Source organism: Hippopotamus amphibius, chromosome 14 (assembly GCF_030028045.1).
Source record: "Hippopotamus amphibius kiboko isolate mHipAmp2 chromosome 14, mHipAmp2.hap2, whole genome shotgun sequence".
Classification (NCBI taxonomy): Eukaryota; Metazoa; Chordata; class Mammalia; order Artiodactyla; family Hippopotamidae; genus Hippopotamus; species Hippopotamus amphibius.
The window spans coordinates 48,168,427-48,188,462 of NC_080199.1; the positions used below are offsets into that span (position 1 = coordinate 48,168,427).

The following is a 20,036-nucleotide window of genomic DNA, read 5'->3' on the forward strand; positions in this document are numbered from 1 at the left end:
CTTTGATCATAAGTGTGGTTGAACATTTCTTTTTCTTTTTTTAACTGATTTTTATTGGAGCATAGTTGCTTTACAATGTTGTGTTAGTTTCTGCTGTACAGCACAGTGAATCAGCTAAACGTATACATATATCCCCTCTTTTTTGGATTTCCTTCCCATTTAGGTCACCACAGAGCCCTGAGTAGAGTTCCCTGAGCTATATAGTAGGTTCTCATTAGTTATCTATTTTATACATAGTATCAATAGTGTATATATGTCAATCCCAGTCTCCCAATTCATCCCACCCCTCCCCTTTTCCCTCCTTGGTGTCGGTAAGTTTGTTTTCTATGTTTGTCTATTTCTGTTTTGCAAATAAGATCACCTATACCATTTTTCTGGATTCCACATATATGCGTTAATATACGATATTGTTTTTCTCTTTCTGACTTACTTCACTCTGTATGACAGTCTCTAGGTCCATCCACTCCCCTACAAATGACCCAATTTCGTTCCTTTTTATGGCTAATATTCCATTGTATAAATGTGCCTCATCTTCTTTATCCATTCATCTGTTGATGAACATTTAGGTTGATTCTGTGTCCTGGCTGTTGTAAATAGTGCTGCAGTGAACACTGGGATGCATTATGGTTTCCTCTGGGTATATGCCCAGTAGTGGGTAGTTCTATTTTTAGTTTTTTAAGGTATCCCCTTACTGTCCTCCAGAGTGGTTGTATCAGTTTATGTTCCCACCAACAGTGCAAGAGGGACTTTTTCTCCACACCCTCACCAGTATTTATCGTTTGTAGATTTTTTGATGATGGCCATTCTGACGGGTGTGAGGTGATACCCATTGTAGCTTTGATTTGCATTTCTCTAATAATTAGTGCTATTGAGCATCTTTTCATGCGTTTGTTGGCCATCTGTATGTCCTCTTTGGAGGACATATTTAGGTCTTCTACCCATATTTTGATTGGGTTTTTTTTTTTTTTGGTATTGAACTGCATGAGCTCTTTGTATGTTTTGGAGATTAATCCTTTGTCAGTTGCTTCATTTGCAAATATTTTCTTCCATTCTGAGGATTGTCTTTTTGTCTTGTTTATGATTTCCTTTGCTGTGCAAAAGTTTTTAAGTTTAATTAGGTCCCATTTGTTACTTTTTGTTTTTATTTTCATTACTCTAGGAGGTGGATCAAAAAAGATCATGATGCAATTTATGTCATAGAGTGTTCTGCTTATGTTTTCCTCTAAGAGTTTTATAGTGTCTGGCCTTACATTCAAGTCTTTAATCCATTTTGAGTTTATTTTTGTGTACGGTGCTAGGGAATGTTCTCATTTCATTCTTTTACATGTAGCTGTCCAGTTTTCCCAGCCACACTTATTGAAGAGGCTGTCTTTTCTGCATTGTATATTCTTGCCTCTGTCATAGATTAGGTGACCATATGTGCTTGGGTTTGTCTCTGGGCTTTCTATCCTGTTTCATTGGTCTATATTTCTTTCTTTCTTTTTTTTTTTGTGCCAGTACCATACTGTCTTGATTACTGTAGCTTTGTAGTATAGTCTGAAGTCAGGGAGTCTGATTGCTCAAGCTCTGATTTTCTTTCTCAGGGTTGCTTTGGCTATTTGGGGTCTTTTGTGTTTCCATACAAATTGTAAAATTTTCTGTTCTAGTTCTGTGAAAAATGCCATTGGTAATTTGATGGGGATTGCATTGAATCTGTAGATTGCTTTGGGTAGTATAGTCATTTTCACAGTGTTGATTCTCCTAATCCAAGAACATGGTATATGTCTCCATCTGTTTGTGTTGTCTTTGATTTCTTTCATCAGTATCTTAATGTTTTCTGTGTACAGGTCTTTTGCCTCCTTAGCTAGGTTTATTCCTAGGTATTTATTTTTTTGTTGCAGTGGTGGATGGGGTTGTTTCCTTAATTTCCCTTTCTGATCTTTTGTTGTTAGTGTATAGAAATGCAAGAAATTTCTGTGTATTAATTTTATATCCTGTGACTTTACCAAATTCATTGATTAGCTCTAGTAGTTTTCTGGTGGAACCTTTAGGATTTTATATGTGTAGTATTATGTCATCTGCAAACATTGACAGTTTTACTTCTTTTCCAATTTGGATTCCTAGAATAGTTCCTTCAACATTTGTTGTAAAGCTGGTTTGGTGATGCTGAATTCTCTTAGCTTTTACTTGTCTCTAAAGCTTTTGATTTCTCCATTGAGTCTGAATGAGATCCTTGCTGAGTAGAGAAATCTTGGGTGTAGGATTTTTCCCTTTTATCACTTTAAATATATCTTGCCTCTCCCTTTTGGCCTAAGGAGTTTCTGCTGAAAAAATCAGCTGATAACCTAATGGGAATTCCCTTGTATGTTATTTGTTGCTTTTCCCTTGCTGCTTTTAATATTTTTTTCTTTGCGTTTAATTTTTGTTAGTTTGATTGATATGTGTCACAGCGTGTTTCTGCTTGAGTTTATCCTGTATGGGACTCTCTGTGTATCCTGGACTTTGGTGGCTATTTCCTTTCCCATGTTAGGAAAATTTTCAACTATTATTTCTTCAAGTATTTTCTCAGATCCTTTCTCTGTCTCTTCTTCTTTTGGAACCCCTATAATTTGAATGTTATGTTTAATGTTGTCCCATATGTCTCTGAGACTGTCCTCATGTCTTTTCATTCTTTTTTCTTTATTCTGCTCCTCGGCAGTTGTTTCTACCATTCTATCTTCCAGCTCACTTATCTGTGCTTATGCCTCAGTTATCCTGCTGTTGATTCCTTCTAGTGTATTTTTGATTTCAATTATTGTGTTGTTCATCACTGTTTCTTTGTTCTTTAGTTCTAAGTTCTTATTAAACATTTCTGAGCATATTTTCACATACATATTGGCCCTCTGGTTTACTGTTCTGTGAATTTCTTGTTCATATCTTTTGCCTGTTTTTTCTATTGAGGTTTTTGTCTTTTTCCTATTGATTTGTAGAATTCATCACATCTCCTGAGTAATGCTCGTGTCAGTTTATATGAATTTTAAGTATTTTTTCCCAGTCTTGTTACCAAAACGCAAGTCCATGTGCCCGACACACAGTGAGACCAAACAATACCAAAATGTTGGAGTTTGGAACAGAGAAAGGTTTATTACTGGGCCACGCAAGGAAATGGGTGGCTCGTGACTTAAAAATCCCCAACTCCTCGAAAGCTTTCAGTAAAGCCCTCCTATAGGAAAGGTGAAGGAGTGGTGTGGTTGGTTGTTACAAACATCTTGGTGTCAGATCCCTTGTTCTTGAGGTCAGGTCATGGTCAGGTAATGACGTTCCTGTAAATCTCCACCAGACAAATGTTATTCTCTGTTCTGACAAGAAAGGACAGAGTCCCAAGGCACAACTTTCACCCTCCGAGGTTCAGGTCCTGGCTGAAGAGGCAGATCTCAGTGGGCAGCTCCCTCAGGGCCAGGTCCCCAGACCCTGCCCAGCTGTCATCGCTGAGGGAGCCAGGTGCCCAAGACCCAACTTGCCCTCAGATTCCTCAGGCCACCCAAATGGCCAGGGGCCAGGTCCCACAGATTGCGTGCCATGCAGACTGCTGCTGCCTTTAGGTCACAGAGGTGGGGAATGGGGAGAGTTTCACCATCACCTCAAGGCCTGGGCCCCGCCATTGTGCGGCCTTGGCAAAGGCTCTGGAGCCCTGCAGGACACAGCCCTCAGCCTGTTTCCTGGGCCCTCCGGCTCACTGGCTGGCCCGAGGCTGGGTGAGCTGGAGGGCCCCGGGGGAGAAGGCCAGGAGGAATCTCCTCTTACCTCACTCTCTGCCCGATGACCACCGCTCCGCTGACCATTGGCTGAAAGGTCAATCTAACGGTCGCTCATTGACAGTTGCTCACTTGGGGGAGGGGCCCACTGTGGCGCCAACCAATGGCTGAGCACGGCCTCTAATGCGATTCTAAACATCCCATATAGTGGTCTCCTGGTAACCATTGCCTGGTAACGGGGTGTGGGGTGATAGTGTGCAGACTCAGCTGGGTACTAAGGGCTGCACACCGCCGGCTCTATTACAGTCTGAGTCTTGTCTTTTTATTTCCTTTAGGGGGTGGTAGGATGGATTAAAGTACAGAAATGTAAAAATCAGTGTGGCCAGATTTGTAAATCTTTTTATGGGTTCTGGTTTTTGTATTGTTAACCAGAATTTCAACAGAGACCTGATTGAATAAGGAGGCTTTTGTTGGGGTTTGTTAGGATTGCAGCCCAGGAGATACAGATTCAGGGAGCACTTGAATTGTGTTCCTTTGGACTACAAAGTGGGGGAGGCTTATAAAGGCAAAAAGCCTGCAAGATTATTTACATAAATTGTTAGTCAAGAATTAGGGCTGGAGTTGGAAAGAAGTAAGGGTGCTTGTTAAGCAAGGATTGGCTGGGGTCTGAAATAATCACATAGTTGTGAAGGGAGATGACTTTGAAACTGTTACTGAGTCCAAGCTGGTACTTGCTCCTTGCAGGCCAAGAAATGGAGAGATGAAGTGTTGGGGAAGGAATACTGACTTTACTCAGAAAGCCAGCAGACCTAGAAGATGGTGGACTAGGGTCCCAAAGAGCCATTTTACCTGAGTTAGAATTCAGGCTTCTTTTATACTAAAAGAGGTGGAGGTGTGGCTGGTTGTTGCAAACTTCTTGGTGCAGGAATCCCTTATTCTTGCAGCTGTCCAGGTAGGTCTGGTCACCTTTAAAGGTCAAGCCTGGGAGACAGAGCCTTATGAATGGGCTATCATGTATATGTCAGGCTATAGGCAGCATTGTTTTACAAAGGTGCAGAGCCAGCATGACCAAGCACAGGCAACAGAGCACAAAGGTAAGAGCTAAAGGGATAGATACAATATGGAGTCAGGCTTGTTCTCTGTTAGAAAACTACAAGGGTGTAGCTAGCAGATACTAGCAGATATTGTTTTGAAGTGGCTGGTCTGTCCTTGAGTTTGATACAGTTCAGAGAAATTCAAGTTCTCAGTGATGCAAGAATGTGTCTGAAACCACATCAACAATGGTCTGGCTCCATATCGGTTGCCTGAACCATAGTTAGTCCATTTTGATTTTTAAATGGTCTTAAATATGTCATCAGTATATTATTTGAGAACTCCCTTTCTAGCTTGACATCATAGGTTTGTTCTCTTATATTTCTTAATGAATTTTTTAAAAATTTACTTATTGGCTGCGTTGGGTCTTCATTATGCGCAGGCTTTCTCTAGTTGCATCAAGCAGGGGCCACTCTTCATTGAGGTGCGTGGGCTTCTCATTGTGTTGGCTTCTCTTGTGGAGCATGGGCTCTAGGCGTGTGGGCTTTAGTAGTTACAGCATGCGGGCTCAGCAGTTGTGGCTCCTGGGCTCTAGAGCGCAGGCTAGAGTGTGGTACATGGGCTTAGTTGCTCCATGGCATGTGGGATCCTCCTGGACCAGGGATCGAACCTGTGTCCCCGGCATCCTTAACCACTGCGCCACCAGGGAAGTCCCATGTTCTTCTATATTTCTAAAATTGTTAGATTTATGTATCTTTATGTGTGATGTGAGAAATGGATCGAATATTTTTCCTATATGGATAACTAGTTTTTCTAGCAACATTTATTGAATAGCCATTTTTGACCATCATTTGTAATATCTGCACTGTTATACATCAAGTTATTGCTCATATGTGGGTTTGTTTCTGAGGTTTGATTTTGTCCCTTGGTCTGTTTGTCTAGCTCTGCATTTATATCCCTTGTCTTAATTACTATAACGGTATAATAAGTCTTCATATCTAGGACTCTGTTCCCCTCTTCAAAATTGTGCTGACTGTTCTTGGCCCCTTTGTGATTTTATATTAATTTTACAATCAATTAGTTAAGTTTTATTATAAACCCTGTTGGGATTTTGCTTGAAATTGCAATAAATTTATTGATTTAGACTGAATAAATTACCTTTGTGATATTAAATTTTTCTGTGAACATTGGATATATTACATCTATCTATTTAGATTTTTTTCTGTTTCTAAACGGTGAAGTTAATAATTTTCTCCCTAGAGGTTGTATACATCTTTTATGAGATTTATTCCTTGGCTTATTTCTAAAATGTAACCAGTATTTCTAAAAAAGTAAACTACGTACTAATTTTATTAATTTGTGTGTTGCTTTTGGTGTTCAGTAATCTTACTGAATTCTCAGTTTTTATTATTTGTGGAGTTCCTCATATTTTTCTGTGCATGTAATCAGAATATCTGTGGTTAACTTTTGTATCTTTTCCTATTCTTATTCCTTTCTTTTTCCTTTCGTTGCACTGAGTAGAAAACCCCAGAAAAGAGTTAATGTTTTTTTTGTTTGTTTTGTTTTTGTTTTTTCCGTGTTCCTAAAGTATTTAGTAAAGGCCTTTTTTCATTTTACATTTCAGTTATTTGAATTAAGTTGGCTAGCCCTTTACTAGACTCGCCTTCCAGTAGGGTAGACGTGTGGCTCTGCTAATTTTTATCCTTTAAACTGAGTATATCCTCCATTACTAATTAAATGTATGATACATTTCTGTTTTCTTTTATTTATTATTTCATTAGGTCAGTTTTCTAATCTTTTCATAAGAACTATATTTTATTAGACTGTGAACATTTACCTTTACTCACCTTTGTTCCCTTCGTGCCTTCAGAGTGCGTACTGCACGTATTGTTGAATGAGTTGGTCTGTTTCTTCTGCTTTGGTGAATACCATGTCTAAGCAAGAAAAGATATAAAATGGTACACATAGAGTTAAATACTGAGATGTCTCTGTGTTCTTAGCTTTGTAGTCAATTCAGATATCTTTGAACCCTAAGGTCCAGAGGAAGAAAGAAGAGCTCAAGTGAACCGTTAAAATTGAATTTGATACTTTTTGGTGTGGTTGGTGGGAGGAGGGTTCTTCTTGCTATCTTTATTCTGTGTTGCCACTCTTTGGGTACATGCTAAAGATAATTTTTCTTTTTTCTTTCTAAATCTTTTTTTCCTCTTTCATCATTGGTGTTAAGGATTTATGCATAGCTATTTCCTCAGTCAGACAAATGAATACCTATTGTGTTGGATGTGTAAGTGATGTCCTAAGGGTCGCCAGCAGTCTGAATGAAAAGAGAAACCAGTGAAGACTCCTTTGTGTTAGTTCTTTAAGTGCTTATTGACTGCTATAGATTCCTACTAGCAGTTCGTTATTTCAACTATTAGCATTTTTTACAAATCTACTTTTCTGTGTCATGGGTGTTTTTTATTTCTTATAAACTATAAAATAAAAGTATATTTTGGATTGACCAGATAAAATGAGAGACGTTCTGTGGTAATGCTTTGTTCTGATCTATTAGTTGTCATCCTTCTCCCTTTCCTTTAGGTAGACATTGAAAAATTCAGGGAAAGTTTGTTTAAAAGCAATCCAAATAATAATCCAAATAGCGGGAGGAGGGGGGAAGAGGGGGTGGAAGTGTAAGGCGATTGTCAAGTTGATTCATGGGTTGTGTTTGTCAGGGGGATAATGTCAGTGTCTCGTTGTTTCTTCTAGATCCAGATAAATGAGAAAATAAATGATTTAGGAGCATTGGATTTTGCCTAGTGGGAGTTAATGGAACAAGTCAAATGGTTAGCAAGGGGAGTTTTAAAAGGATAAAGGTTATGTTAATGTTTAAGCTTGCTCTTTCACTAATTAGGAAGTGAGCAGATACAGCCTTCTGCAACTGTGGAGGCTTTTTTCCAGTCTTATTTTCTTCTCTAGAAAAGTCAGCCTTTGTGTTTTGTCAAATGACCATTTTATCCTTTATGTAATTTATGAAGAAATGGCCATTTGTTTAAAAAAGTTGAAAAGCAAATAAGTGAATGAAACCCTTTTTATAAGTAGCATTGTTCTTTTCTGCTGGATTGTGTAGCAGTTGCCTGTGATTGTAGGTGCTTATGCCTAAGCTTGAACAGTTCCAGCCAGATTATATTACAAAATAAATTAGAATTGTGCAGCATGCTGCATATTCATCTCGTTTCTTTTGTATTCTGCTAAAATTTATAGTATATGAAAAGAAGGTGGTATATTTCACGTGTGTTTATTCCCTGATACTGGCATTAGGTTAAATTGAAATTTGGTTTCAAATTGAGATAGTTTGCACTCTTTCTATAAGCTCCAGTTAGAATATTCGGTTGAATAATAATGTTTATGAGTTCATTGTCAGTCTCTGGGTGAATGCTATTTTCTAGCTGCTGTCCTGTTAATGAGCTAGCTCTCTGATTTCCTATTAATTTTAATTGGGATTGAGTAAGGACATTGTGAATATAACAGTGAATCCAGCCCCACTATTGGTGAAACCAAAAAATCTGACCTCTTCATAATCATAGCTATGTAAAAAAATGAAAGGATTATTATAAATGGTTATATAAGATCATAGTAAAAATGATGGACAAAGAAAGATAAGTTGTTTTATAGCTTTAGCATATTTATGGGCATCTTGAATATAAAGTAGTAATAAAGTTAATTCCAAGTTCCAGGGTTTTGGTTGTATTTATCTTTTACAGGTTTTCTAATTTTACTTAAGCCTAATCTAAGAATACAATTTATTAAATTGCAGAACTACATGAGATTCAGTTAACGTGCAGTATTTGAGAGTATATAATTACTTGGAATGAGATCATGAAATCTTTGATTTTTTATTTGGCATTAAACCACACATGGTAGTAAGAACATACCTCAGTAGGGAGAAGCATCAGCAAGACCTTTTGACTGTGTGTGATGTGGAGGATGAATTCCAGAGTGGTGAGGACAGACTTACACTTTCAGAAGAAGTATGGGTAAAATTGTGCTTATGGGATGTTGAACACTGAGGTCTCACTAGAAGTAATTAGGGGATCATTGTGTACCTCTTAAAATGCTTAACCAATTTGTGGCTGTATTAAAAAAAATGTTAGCAAAACTGCTACCAAGAACAATTATTTTGGCTTTACCCCATGAAACAAAGCATTGAACACTATTGAAATGAGATGGTAGCTGTTGACTTAATAAGTGTTTGGTTTTGATTATTGCTGTGCTTCCAATTTTTGCCTTTTAATATTATGCTTATTGATCCATACGAATGTTTTGATCCATTATTGCAGGGATTTTTCAGGATCCATTCTATAACTCTAGCCATGCTTCTGCCAGTCTGTAGTGTTTTTCCTCTCTGGGTGAATGTCCTCGCACCTGACCATCTTCAACTTGCTGCTTATATATTAGCTTAATTCTCCAAATAGTCAATCATTTTAAATTTAGTCTGACTCTCCATGGCGTTAACTATCCTACTCAGCCTGATGTAAGTAAATGTAATGAGCATGTTGTCTTATAAAATCCACATCCATGAATGAAAATAGTGAGTCTAATGTTTGTAATTCAGTTGAAAAAATGTCTACTCTCTGATTACTCCTTGGTGCTCACTAGTTACATATATGTGCATAAGTATTAAGATTACATCTTTTTTTCTCTCTTAGTTTTGCCAAAGAAAACGTGGAAGGTATTTATTTTGTGTCAGTATTTTATCAGCTTAGGATGGAGTCAAGTGTCTAAAAATAGTAGCAAACTTGGATTTTCCTGGTTTGTGGGAACTTCTAGCCCCATCTGACATGTAGGAAGAATCCTTTGGAGCATCTTAAAAGCTGCTGGCTTGACTACATGTCATTGATCTGGTTTCCAGGTCAGGGCTGCAACCACCCATTTGGTGTCCTTGTGCAAGTTAGAAAAACGTGTATACCTTCTTTCCTCTGAGAGGACACAGCTCCACACAGAGTCACACAGCCTGGCGAGCAAAGTCTTGGTGGGATCTCAGCCCTCTTCACCCCTCAAGCAGATGCCGCTGTGCAGGGCTCAGCCACACGTTGACTGTTCCAGGTCACGGATGTTGTGTGTGGTTCTGCCAGTGCTCCCTGAAGCCATGATGGATTTTAGCTTGGCCGGTTTTACCTGTGCCGGTACCACTGCCTGCAGACCCTGCCTCTGAAACTGGACTTTGTTTCTGTTATTGTTCTAGGCTGGGGCTATGAGTATTATCTCTGGCTCCAGCTCTATCTCCCAGAAAATTTACCTGCATTTCATGTTTGTGCAAAAATAGGACTAGCAAATTCTGTTTGGGAATTTTTGTTATATCTCATTTGACAAATGTGTGAAAAGTATATGCATTGTGAAAGACAGCAAGTGTAGAAAAAAAATTCTTTTAAAAATTATCTGTGAAGGAGGAAAGAGAAGGGCATATATAAAGGAGAGCTAGGGTTGAGGGGAAGCTTTTTTCTTTTAATTTTTAATCCATTAAGGATTAACAGGCTTATATATTGAGACCCAACCAACTGAGAACAATTTAGTGAAATGGGATTGAAACAGGGTAATTGATGTGCAGTGCCCTTTTAGGAGGTGAGAGGAAAGAGGATCCAGAGCATAAATGAATGGGATTATCTTTGGATAGATAGAGGAGTTGGTACAGAAAAATTAGTGTGCAAGTAAATTGGTAATAGAGGAAACAGGAAATTGAATAATAGGTTCCTTTTCACAGAGGAAATTAAGATTTGCTTACTGAAAATGATAGGTAGAAGTGATGGTTTCATAGCTTCTGGAGAATGGCAAGTTTGAAGTAAGTATTCTCTGAGGAGAGACTACTAGGATTTCCCATCAATATTGTAGGACGTGATGGACCATAGAGTTAGCCTAATTGGGGGAAAATGGAGGGGGTCATGACACTGGAAGTTTTATTGAGATCCAAAAATAGGTGTCTTGGAAGTGGGAGACTTGGAAAAACAGAAGACTGAGGTCTGAGAAAAGGATGTTGGAGGTTATGGTGATACTAGAGGTGGAACAGTTTTTAGATAATGAAAAGGCCCAGGTGTGGTCATGAAGACCATGGCTGAGGAAAGTGGAGATGAAGATTGCTGGTTGTGGGTATCAAGGCATGGGCTGGCAGAGGAATCAACACAAGGTGTCAGCTACCAGCATGTCAGATGGCATTAGCACCAGAGGAAGTGGATTTTAGATAATGGAGATAACTAATATGGAAATAAGAATGGAGAGACAAATCAAAGCTACAGGACTGTGGTCAACTTACAGAATTTCCCAAAGTCTCAGTTCTCTCCTCAGTAAGGAGAGGATAGTACATACCCCAAAGGGTTATTAGTGAGTACTAAATGAACTGTGCTTATAAGTGTTTTAGCACAGTGCCGGGCTCAAACTTAACCATTATTTAAAATTATAGAAATACCAGGTCCTTGTGAAAAGATGGAGCAAGGGTTGCTGGGAGAATGAATGAGAAGGATGGTTCACAGAGCAGATTTGGAATGGAAATGGAACGACATGAGAAATTTGAACTTTCGTGTTTTGGAAAATTCCAGAGGATGCCTGACTTTTAGGTTTTGAATGGACTTCTGTTACCTGTGTCTTAACTCTTCCTCTTGGTAGCCTCAGATTTGTCTTGATAGTGATTTCTTTACTTCCCTCCCCTCCGTTAAGTTGGGGTGTATTTATTGTAGCCAAATACACTACAAACTTACTCCTTTTATTTCGTGGACTTTAAAAAAAATTACTATGTTTTTAAAGAATTTGGGATGTTCCATTTTTCTTGTTTTTTTCAAATTATTTTTTATAGCAGAATTTTTATGAATATTTTAATTTAGTTTTAAAAAATTATTTTGAAATAGTCTTAGACTTACAGAAGAGTTGCAGAAATAGTACAGAGGATTCTTTTATACCCTTCATCCAATTTCTTCTAATGCCAACATCTTATATAACTTTAGTGCAATTAATACTAAGAAATTAATGTTGGTACAGTACTTACTAAACCACAGACTTTATTCAGATTTTGGTAGTTTTCCCACTTATGTGCTTTTCCTATTCTAGCATCTAGCCCAACATCACATCTTGTGTTTGGTTTGCCATGTCTCTTTCATCTCTTGATCAGTGGTACTTCCTCATCTCTCATGACCTTGACATTTTCAAAGAATACTGGTTATTTTGTAGCATGCCTTTCATTTTTTTTTCTTCAGTATTTCTTCCCTATATTTCTGAAATCTGCCTCTAGTGCCAGTCAGGCTCACAAAGTGAAATAGCACAGTGATTCAATTTAGGTGTAGTTTTTAATTAGAAAGTAATTAACTAGAGGAAAATTACTTTTTGATGCTGCAGTTCCCAATTTCCCCAGGCAAAAAGCTGTGTTTAAACATGTATATGTAGGTAGTGCTATAAATGAGTTAATTCATAATTTATGTTGCTAAGGTATTAATAGAACTTTAACAACAAAACCAGACTGACAGAAACTAAAGTTTTGATTGATGACTGCTCAGAAAATATTTTTGAATGAGATATATTCAGTTAAATAGCTAACTGATAAGGTTTTTCCATTTAAAGAAATAGATATTTTTCTCACATCCATGGAAATATTAGCCCCATTCAAATTATTCCTCAGGCCTGTACAGTTGTGTATTCAATGTATTTCCTGTTCATTATTTTATTTATTGCAGACATTTAATGAATTACATATATTTCAATATATAGTTGTAATAAGCTGTTTTTCAGAGCTGTTACAAAATCTGTAGCTACAGATTATTTTGTATCTAAACAGTGTAGTAGATGTCCTGACCTATGTTTGAATGGAAGAATTGGTTAACACACAGTGGTTTATATTGTTGTGTAGGCCATTAATGTAGGTTTCTGTATTATTCAGTTCTGCATAGAAAGAAACCTTATTATAATATAAAGTAAGTTATTCTCAAATGGTGTAGTGGACACTGTTGATGCCCCTCCAAGACCCCCTTCACCAGGCTGGTGCAAGCATACCCAGGTGTGAATATTGGCTCCTGGTAGCTCACAGCTGCCCTCTTTTTTTTTTTTTTTTTAATAAGTTTATTTATTTATTTATTGGCTGTGTTGGGTTTTCGTTGCTGCACGCAGGCCTTCTCTAGTTGTGGCGACCAGGGGCTATTCTTCGTTGTGGTGCACAGGCTTCTCATTGCAGTGGCTTCTCTTGTTGCAGAGCACAGGCTCTAGGTGAACAGGCTTCAGTAGTTGTGGCATGCGGGCTCAATAGTTGTGACTTAAGGGCTCTAGAGTGCAGGCTCAGTAGTTGTGGCACATAGGCTTAGTTACTCCATGGCATGTGGGATCTTCTCAGACCAGGGATTGAACCCGTGTCTTCTGCATTGGCAGAATCTTCAGGCAGATTCTTAACCACCATGCCACCAGGGAAGTCCTCACAGCTCCTCTCTTAATCAAGAGATTTGGCTTCAGGGAACTGGGGTCCTGCAGCCAATGGCTGACTGACTTGGGTGGTGTCAAGGTTGGCCTCTCCCTCCAATTCAAGCTGAAAGGAGAATCCAGCTGAGGCCACATTTTCGGGTGTCCCTTTCCTGCCTTGCTTCTCTTACTCCCCTTTTCCTGAGAGCATCCCACACATTAATCACCTGCACCTGTATCCCTGTCTCAGGTCTGCCTCTAGGGAACATGACCTAAGACAGTGGAAATGGGATATGATCATACTGACCAGATGTGAAATCAGTAATGTGAAAATTGATGACTTGGTCACAAGGGCAGTTACCTGGAAACTGTACTAGACTGGGTGTCTGGGCTCCAGTTCTGAAGCTTCTAACAACCAGCCAGCTCTGAAAAGTCATTTCATTTCTATGAGCCTGTATTTTCTGTTCAGTAATACATACATGGAGCTTATTAGACTATGGGATATTCAAACTCTCATACTGAAGGTTTTACCTTAAGGCAGGGGCTTATTAAATGAAAATGCTTGGCTCCCCCAGTGCCCCGCCAGCTCCAGGTTCTTGGATAGCTTTGGAAGATACTTAGTTAGCGTAACTTGAATTGGAATTGTAACATAAAATATGGATGTGTGTTTTCCAGGAAAAAGCTTACAATATATTTCACTAGACCTCTGTGACCCTCAGAAGTTGAGTGCAGTGTCTCGTAGAGTTTTCTTCTTTCTAGCCCTGTTCTTCACTGATAGATATTCAAAATTCTAAAAATCCTGTACTCTTTATACACAGATACATACGCATATATGTTTTTCTTTCCATCACTCCCTTATTTCTCTTTTTCCTTTTGTAAAGGGCAGAATTTTTCTTACTCTTTCAAGTGCCATTTCTTCCTGGATGTAATGAGAAATGACCATCTGTTAGATGAAGTTGTGTACCTAGTGAGTGCTCCTGGAAGGTTCGTGGGATTATCTAGTTGATTCCAGACTTCTCTGTAGTATCATTTCTTCTTTGTTTCCTTTTGTTTTTGAGCATGGACTGTCATCAAACTTCTGTTATGGAGCTGAGTGTCATATTTAGACAAGAGAGGTGGGATAGGCCAGAAGAAAGAAGTTGGGAGAACTCTGGGTTTCTTCCTTAATTCCAAATATACAACTTTGTGTATAAGCTCATGTCATCTTGAAGATGCCTTTCCAGAAAGAAAGCAGTAGCCTCTTCTTTCTTACAACTCTCCACCTTAAAATTTTATTTTGATTTCAGCCACAGCTAATGGGCTTTCTGTTTTTTAGTTTTCTATATCTATTAAGTATTTTAATTTGCTGGCTAAAGAGGCTGGGTCATGTTTGGCCCTTAGACAGAAAATAAAAAATTTAGTGAATAATTTAAATAGACGTTCTCAGTGCTCTTAGGTATCCCTCCGCACACCTTTTATAACAATTGTTGTTTAACTTCATCGTTACTTTTTCCTAGTTAAATTCTTTATAGATTATATAAACTGTCTTCACTCATAATTAAAAAAAAATCAATATAATGCCTTACTGTACTATATAATAAAACAGTATGTATTTCTATGTAAACAATTGGCCATTGACTACTCAAGAAGTTATAGTAGGACTTCCTAGGTGGCGCAGTGGTAAAAAATCTGCCTGCCAATGCAGGGGACACGGGTTCAAGCCCTGCCCTGGGAAGATTCCACATGCCACGGAGCAACTGAGCCCATGCGCCACAACTATTGAGCCTGTGCTCTAGAGCCCGTGAGCCACAACTACTGAGCCCATGTGCCGCAACTGTTGAAGCCCACGCGCCTAGGACCCGTGCTCCACAACAAGAGAAGCCACTACAATGAGGAGCCTGCGCACCACAATGAAGAGTAGCCCCCGCTCTCAGCAAGTAGAGAGAGCCCGTGTGCAGCAACGAAGACCCAATGCAGCAAATAAATAAATTAAATAAATAAATTAAAAAAAAAAAAGAAGTTATAGTAAAGTCACATTTTGAAATCTTTGCCTCATGCCGCTGTGAGTACAGCAGCTATGATGTAGGTTGAGATAGGTGTGCTGTTCTATTGATTCAGATACCACAAGCAGTATTGTCCTGGGATACTTAAATTTCAGAAATGGAGCACAAATGGTGGTAAAGCTTAAAACAAAAACAGTGTAACTATAATTTGCAGAGTAGTTGGATAATTGGAAAAGTCAGTGTATATTAAAGTTATGTAATATAAAGTATTCAGTATGTAACAATTTACCTATTAATTCCGTCAAACATCTGATTTTGTTGAGTTAGAGTCTAGGCTTAGATAATTATGATTTTCCCTCTCTCTTTCTCTCTGTGTATCTCTCTGTGGGATGCAGGACAATTTCTTATTGTCTAGCACACCTTTCCCCTGTAAATGCTGGTAGCATCATCTCAGTCACCATGACAACCGAAATGCCCCAAGACATTTCCAAAATGCTTCCTAAGTGGTGTTAAGGCCTATTTAAAATCACTGGCTTAGAGAGAGAAAAAGAAACAAAATAAACCATTATTCACATAATAGGATATTTCTAACCAGAACAGCCAGAGTGACATTACTAATTACTACCTTTTATTGGAGTGTCAAATGGAACCACTTCTAAGATCTTAAATTTTATATCAAGGTGAAATGAAGGGAATTTTGGCTTTTAAGTGCTTCAAAGGTTTGGTAGCCAAAAACTGAGTCAGCTAAAGGCATAAACTGCAGTGTTTGAATTGTAGCACCCTTATAAAACTTAGAAGAAATTTGACTCTCTGGGCTCTCTAGGTGACCCAAAGTCCTGATTATTATGGGCCCGTTTCTGAGTGGATGTGGAGTTTAGATACATTCAGGTGTCTTACATTGCACACAGATGACTGAAGGCTAAGATGAGGAGGAAATCCACTTGAGCTGCCCTCTCCTTCAGCCATTCTGTCTTACCTCAGGCTCCCTCCTTTTGTCAGAATAGCCTCTTACTTAAGCAGCTTAATTGATAGATCCTGGTCGCAATTCATATCGTTATGTGGATATTCCTGACCTGCATTTTTTAGTCAGAATTAGGCCTGTAGCAAGATCTAGGTTACTTAAACCCTCAGTTTGGTTGGTGCTGTTGAGAAATGTTAGGCTTTCAGGTGGTACCTCTTTTGATGAGTGCAACTTTTGTGTGATTTAAAACAGTCAATAAATTAACTAGGTAATGAATATTTTTGATAGGGGTGGAGAAGAGACAGTTAAAACTGTAAAATGCTTTGCTTTTTGCTGGGATCCAAATAGGTATTTGGTATGTGCTTGTAGCTTATCAGAATCCAGAAAGGGATTGGCTTGTTTACCTTTTAATTTTTATGATACATGGAGCAGTGCTTTCAGAATGGTGCAGCTGTTGTAAAAAATATGTATATATATTTTTATATAATAGTATATTTCACAATTATATATGAATTGTGAATCTTAATAGGCTTATGGAAGACAGAAATCTTCAACTTATTATCTATAGTGGTGTGAATGTAATTTTACTAGCCTGCTGTGAATTTAAAAGGTTTTTCTGGTGTTTTACCTGCTAAAACGACCTAGAATACTCTCGTCCGTATCTCCAGCTCCTTTCTCTCTTCTCCAAGCAGAACTGCACGTAAATCATTCCAAAACAATTAATGCTGCTTTAGTCACAAATTATTGATTTTCTGTTCATTGTGTATGTAGAATTGCTGCTCTACTTAGATTCTAAAACGAGGCTTTTTAATGGTGTTTTCCAGGAAGATATGAATTTAAATGAAGACAAAAAGGCACCATTGCGGGAAAAGGACTTCAGTATCAAAAAAGAAATGGTGATGCAGTACATTAATACTGCTTCCAAGACAGTAAGTAAAACTGTCAAATTGAGAAATACTACTGAAACATGGTGTAGTATGGAAAACAATACAGTTGTCTGATGAAGTGCCTAAGTTTGTGGGCAACTGTAATCAGAAGGCTTTTGAATGTATTATTAAAGGTGCAAGTATTATAATAAGTTTGTTTAATTTAAAAGTATTTCTCACTGTATACCTTTTAAACTACTTTTGTTTTTTAGCCACTCACACTGTTAAGAAATGCTGTGGTTGCTTGGTCTACTCGCTCTAAAACACCTTTCCTTGTTAGTGAATTAAGATGGGTATTGATTTCTAATGTCACTTATAAATTAGGATAATATTTGTATTGTAGAAAAGTGAGACTGATTTTACTCTAACGACCTGAATCAGGGTACATAATAGTGGCTTAGAGGCATATCTTTACTGTGAGTTTCCCTGTGGATAAAATTAGCTTGTAACAAATTATGAATGTAGACACTGAAAGGAGCATTAAGCCTCCACATAGCTGCCACTTTTCTAGGGAAACATAAAATATGTGGGTGGAAGTAATGACTAAATGTCTGAGAAACATGTCTGGCACGCAGAATCAATTACATTTATTTCATGGAACAACAAATGAGCTTGACCCATCATAAAAAAAATTGTGACTAAGTGGATTGGATGAAAAATATAAAATGGGAGATAATGAAGAAGCAAGGCTTGGTAGAAAGGCAATAGGAAATGCTTTGGCTGAACATGAAATAGAATGGGACTGGAGAAAAATAGCTAAACACACTGAGGTGTTCACTGGATACTTGAACCTAAGGCCAGCTTATAAGAGTATAAGTTATTTATACTTTAACTCCATTATTCTACTAGACCAGTCAGTGACTCTGAGGTATTTCTTTTGGAAGAAAGACTCAAGTGATGCTTAATTTTTAAACATCGCAGTTTTTGGCAGCCTGATGTTCAGATGTAGAATTCACTGAGTACTGTGCTTTTCCCAGTTCTTTCTATAGATGGGCTCTGTATCCTGCCATTGAGAGATTAATTGCTTTTGTCCCTTGATGATTCTCAGCCATCACAAATTAGCAGTGGGGATTTAGGAGTCAGAGCTCCATGTTTTGGATTGACTATTTATCCTCTGTTTGATCTTGGACATCTTATTTTATCTTTCTGATCCTCAGTCTCCTTGTGCATAAGATGGGGCTAACACCTATACCATAGGCTTGTTGTTAGAATTAAATTGTTTATACTGTGATTAGAACATAACAGATTTTTAACTGGTGGTTTCTTCTTGTGGTAGCAGTGGTCATAATAGCAATTGTTTGTTTTTTATTTTTCTTTGTGATTTCTTTATTATTCTTACTGTTGAAATCATTACACCATAATTAAAAATATAAGTAAATGTATCTCAGTAAACATACAGATTTTTTATTAGTGAGTCTACATTTCTAAGACGTTCATTTGTTCACTGAACACGTTTATTAAATGTCTGTATGTCAGACACTATTTAAAGCCCTGGCTATTGAGCACCAAGATAGTGTGTCATTGTAGCCTATGGAGCAACATGTGACACACATGACAGAGACACACAAACACGTGATGTGGGGAAAAGAAAGCAGGGGGAGTGGAGATGGTGTAACTGTTTTATGTAGCGTTATCAGGGCAGAGTCGCCTGTTAGGGAATTTTAAATCCAACAAGCATGAATCCGCTTAATGTAATTAGAAGAGATAATTCATTAGCTAGAACTGGTTTAGAAAACCTTGGCATAATAGTACAGTTTAAATCTGGAATTTAAGATAAATAGACTTTTTAATAGAAAAAACCATTTTGAACTTCTTCATAATGGATTTGTTTCAGTTTACATTCACTGATTTTAAAGTTTAGTCCTCTAATTATTTTGGACTCAGGTTGGAATTTATTTACCAGGATTAGATAATTAGATTATCAGGATTGAAATATGCTAGTTATCTGAAGTATGATTAAAGCATTTAATTGGTGTGTGGAGGGTCATGGCTTTTCCTATGAGGGTTCTGAATAATTCAGCAAATGGTTAACATTGTAGAAAGTTCAAGCTGACCAGTCACCTATTTTTTGCTCTGGAAATAAAAACACATTTTATTAACTCTAGGATATGGACTTTGTTATGCCAGTATATTTAGGTTAATGAGTACTGAAAAAGTTTCTCTGAGAAAAACAATCAAAGTTCATAGATATGTTGTTCTAGAGAGGATGTGGGGAGTTTGTCAGATGTTACCATTTTAGCTTTAGAATTTGCTTTGAGATTCTCTTTTGTGGGTAAGCATTAATATTATTTTTGGAAAATGGTATTGATGCCTATAGTTGATGATTTGGAAATGCTTTAGAAGTGTTAACCCTCAAACTAGCCCTAAAGGACATCACTTTGGTTTTAAAATAGGAAAAAACAAAAAACTATAAAAACCATCGATCAAACTAGGTTGTTTTATGGGTGGCCAAATAGTAAAGCTGAATTTCTTCAGTTAGGAAAGATTATTAAAATTTACTAAAGCAGATATCATTTTTAGAGGCTAACAATGCCAGATTCACATGTTTCTAACATCCTAGGGCATGAGTATGTGATCCAGGTTTGACCAGTACAGTGATGGCTGGGTCTGGTGGGGGCTTTTGAGAAAGGTCTCCCCGCTTCATGAAAGGGTCCAGAGCAGGACGGCCGCCTTCCCCTGCCACCTGTAGTTGTGAGAGGGTGTGGGGTGCTTGGCACCTGACATCATGGAGCTGCTGCTCTGGCCCAGTGCAGTCCTGCCTCCAGACTCTTCCATTATGTGAGGTGATGCCTGTTCTTATTTAAGCTGTTTTAAACTGGGTTTCTGCTTTGCTGTTGTAAACATCCTGATAGACCATTCAGATTCACTTAGGCCTATGTGGGCTCACTCTTTAATTCATGCTGGAAATTTCTCTTTCCATCCAAAGGAGTATCTTTTTTTTTAAATAAATTTATTTTTATCTATTGGCTGCATTGAGTCTTTGTTGCTGCTCACAGGCTTTCTGTGGTTGCAGAAAGTAGGG

General features: G+C 38.0%; 1 protein-coding gene across 6 annotated transcripts in view; it reads left to right on the forward strand.

Moving 5' to 3' along the window:
• Nucleotides 1-20,036, forward strand: part of DIAPH3 (diaphanous related formin 3) — a 485,817-nt gene that overhangs the window by 59,055 nt on the left and 406,726 nt on the right. For all 6 annotated transcript variants that reach the window (XM_057707607.1, XM_057707608.1, XM_057707613.1 and 3 more), the window contains one exon: nucleotides 16,913-17,017. In XM_057707607.1, the coding sequence (XP_057563590.1) occupies nucleotides 16,913-17,017 (105 nt within the window). The remainder of the gene's footprint in view (nucleotides 1-16,912; nucleotides 17,018-20,036) is intronic.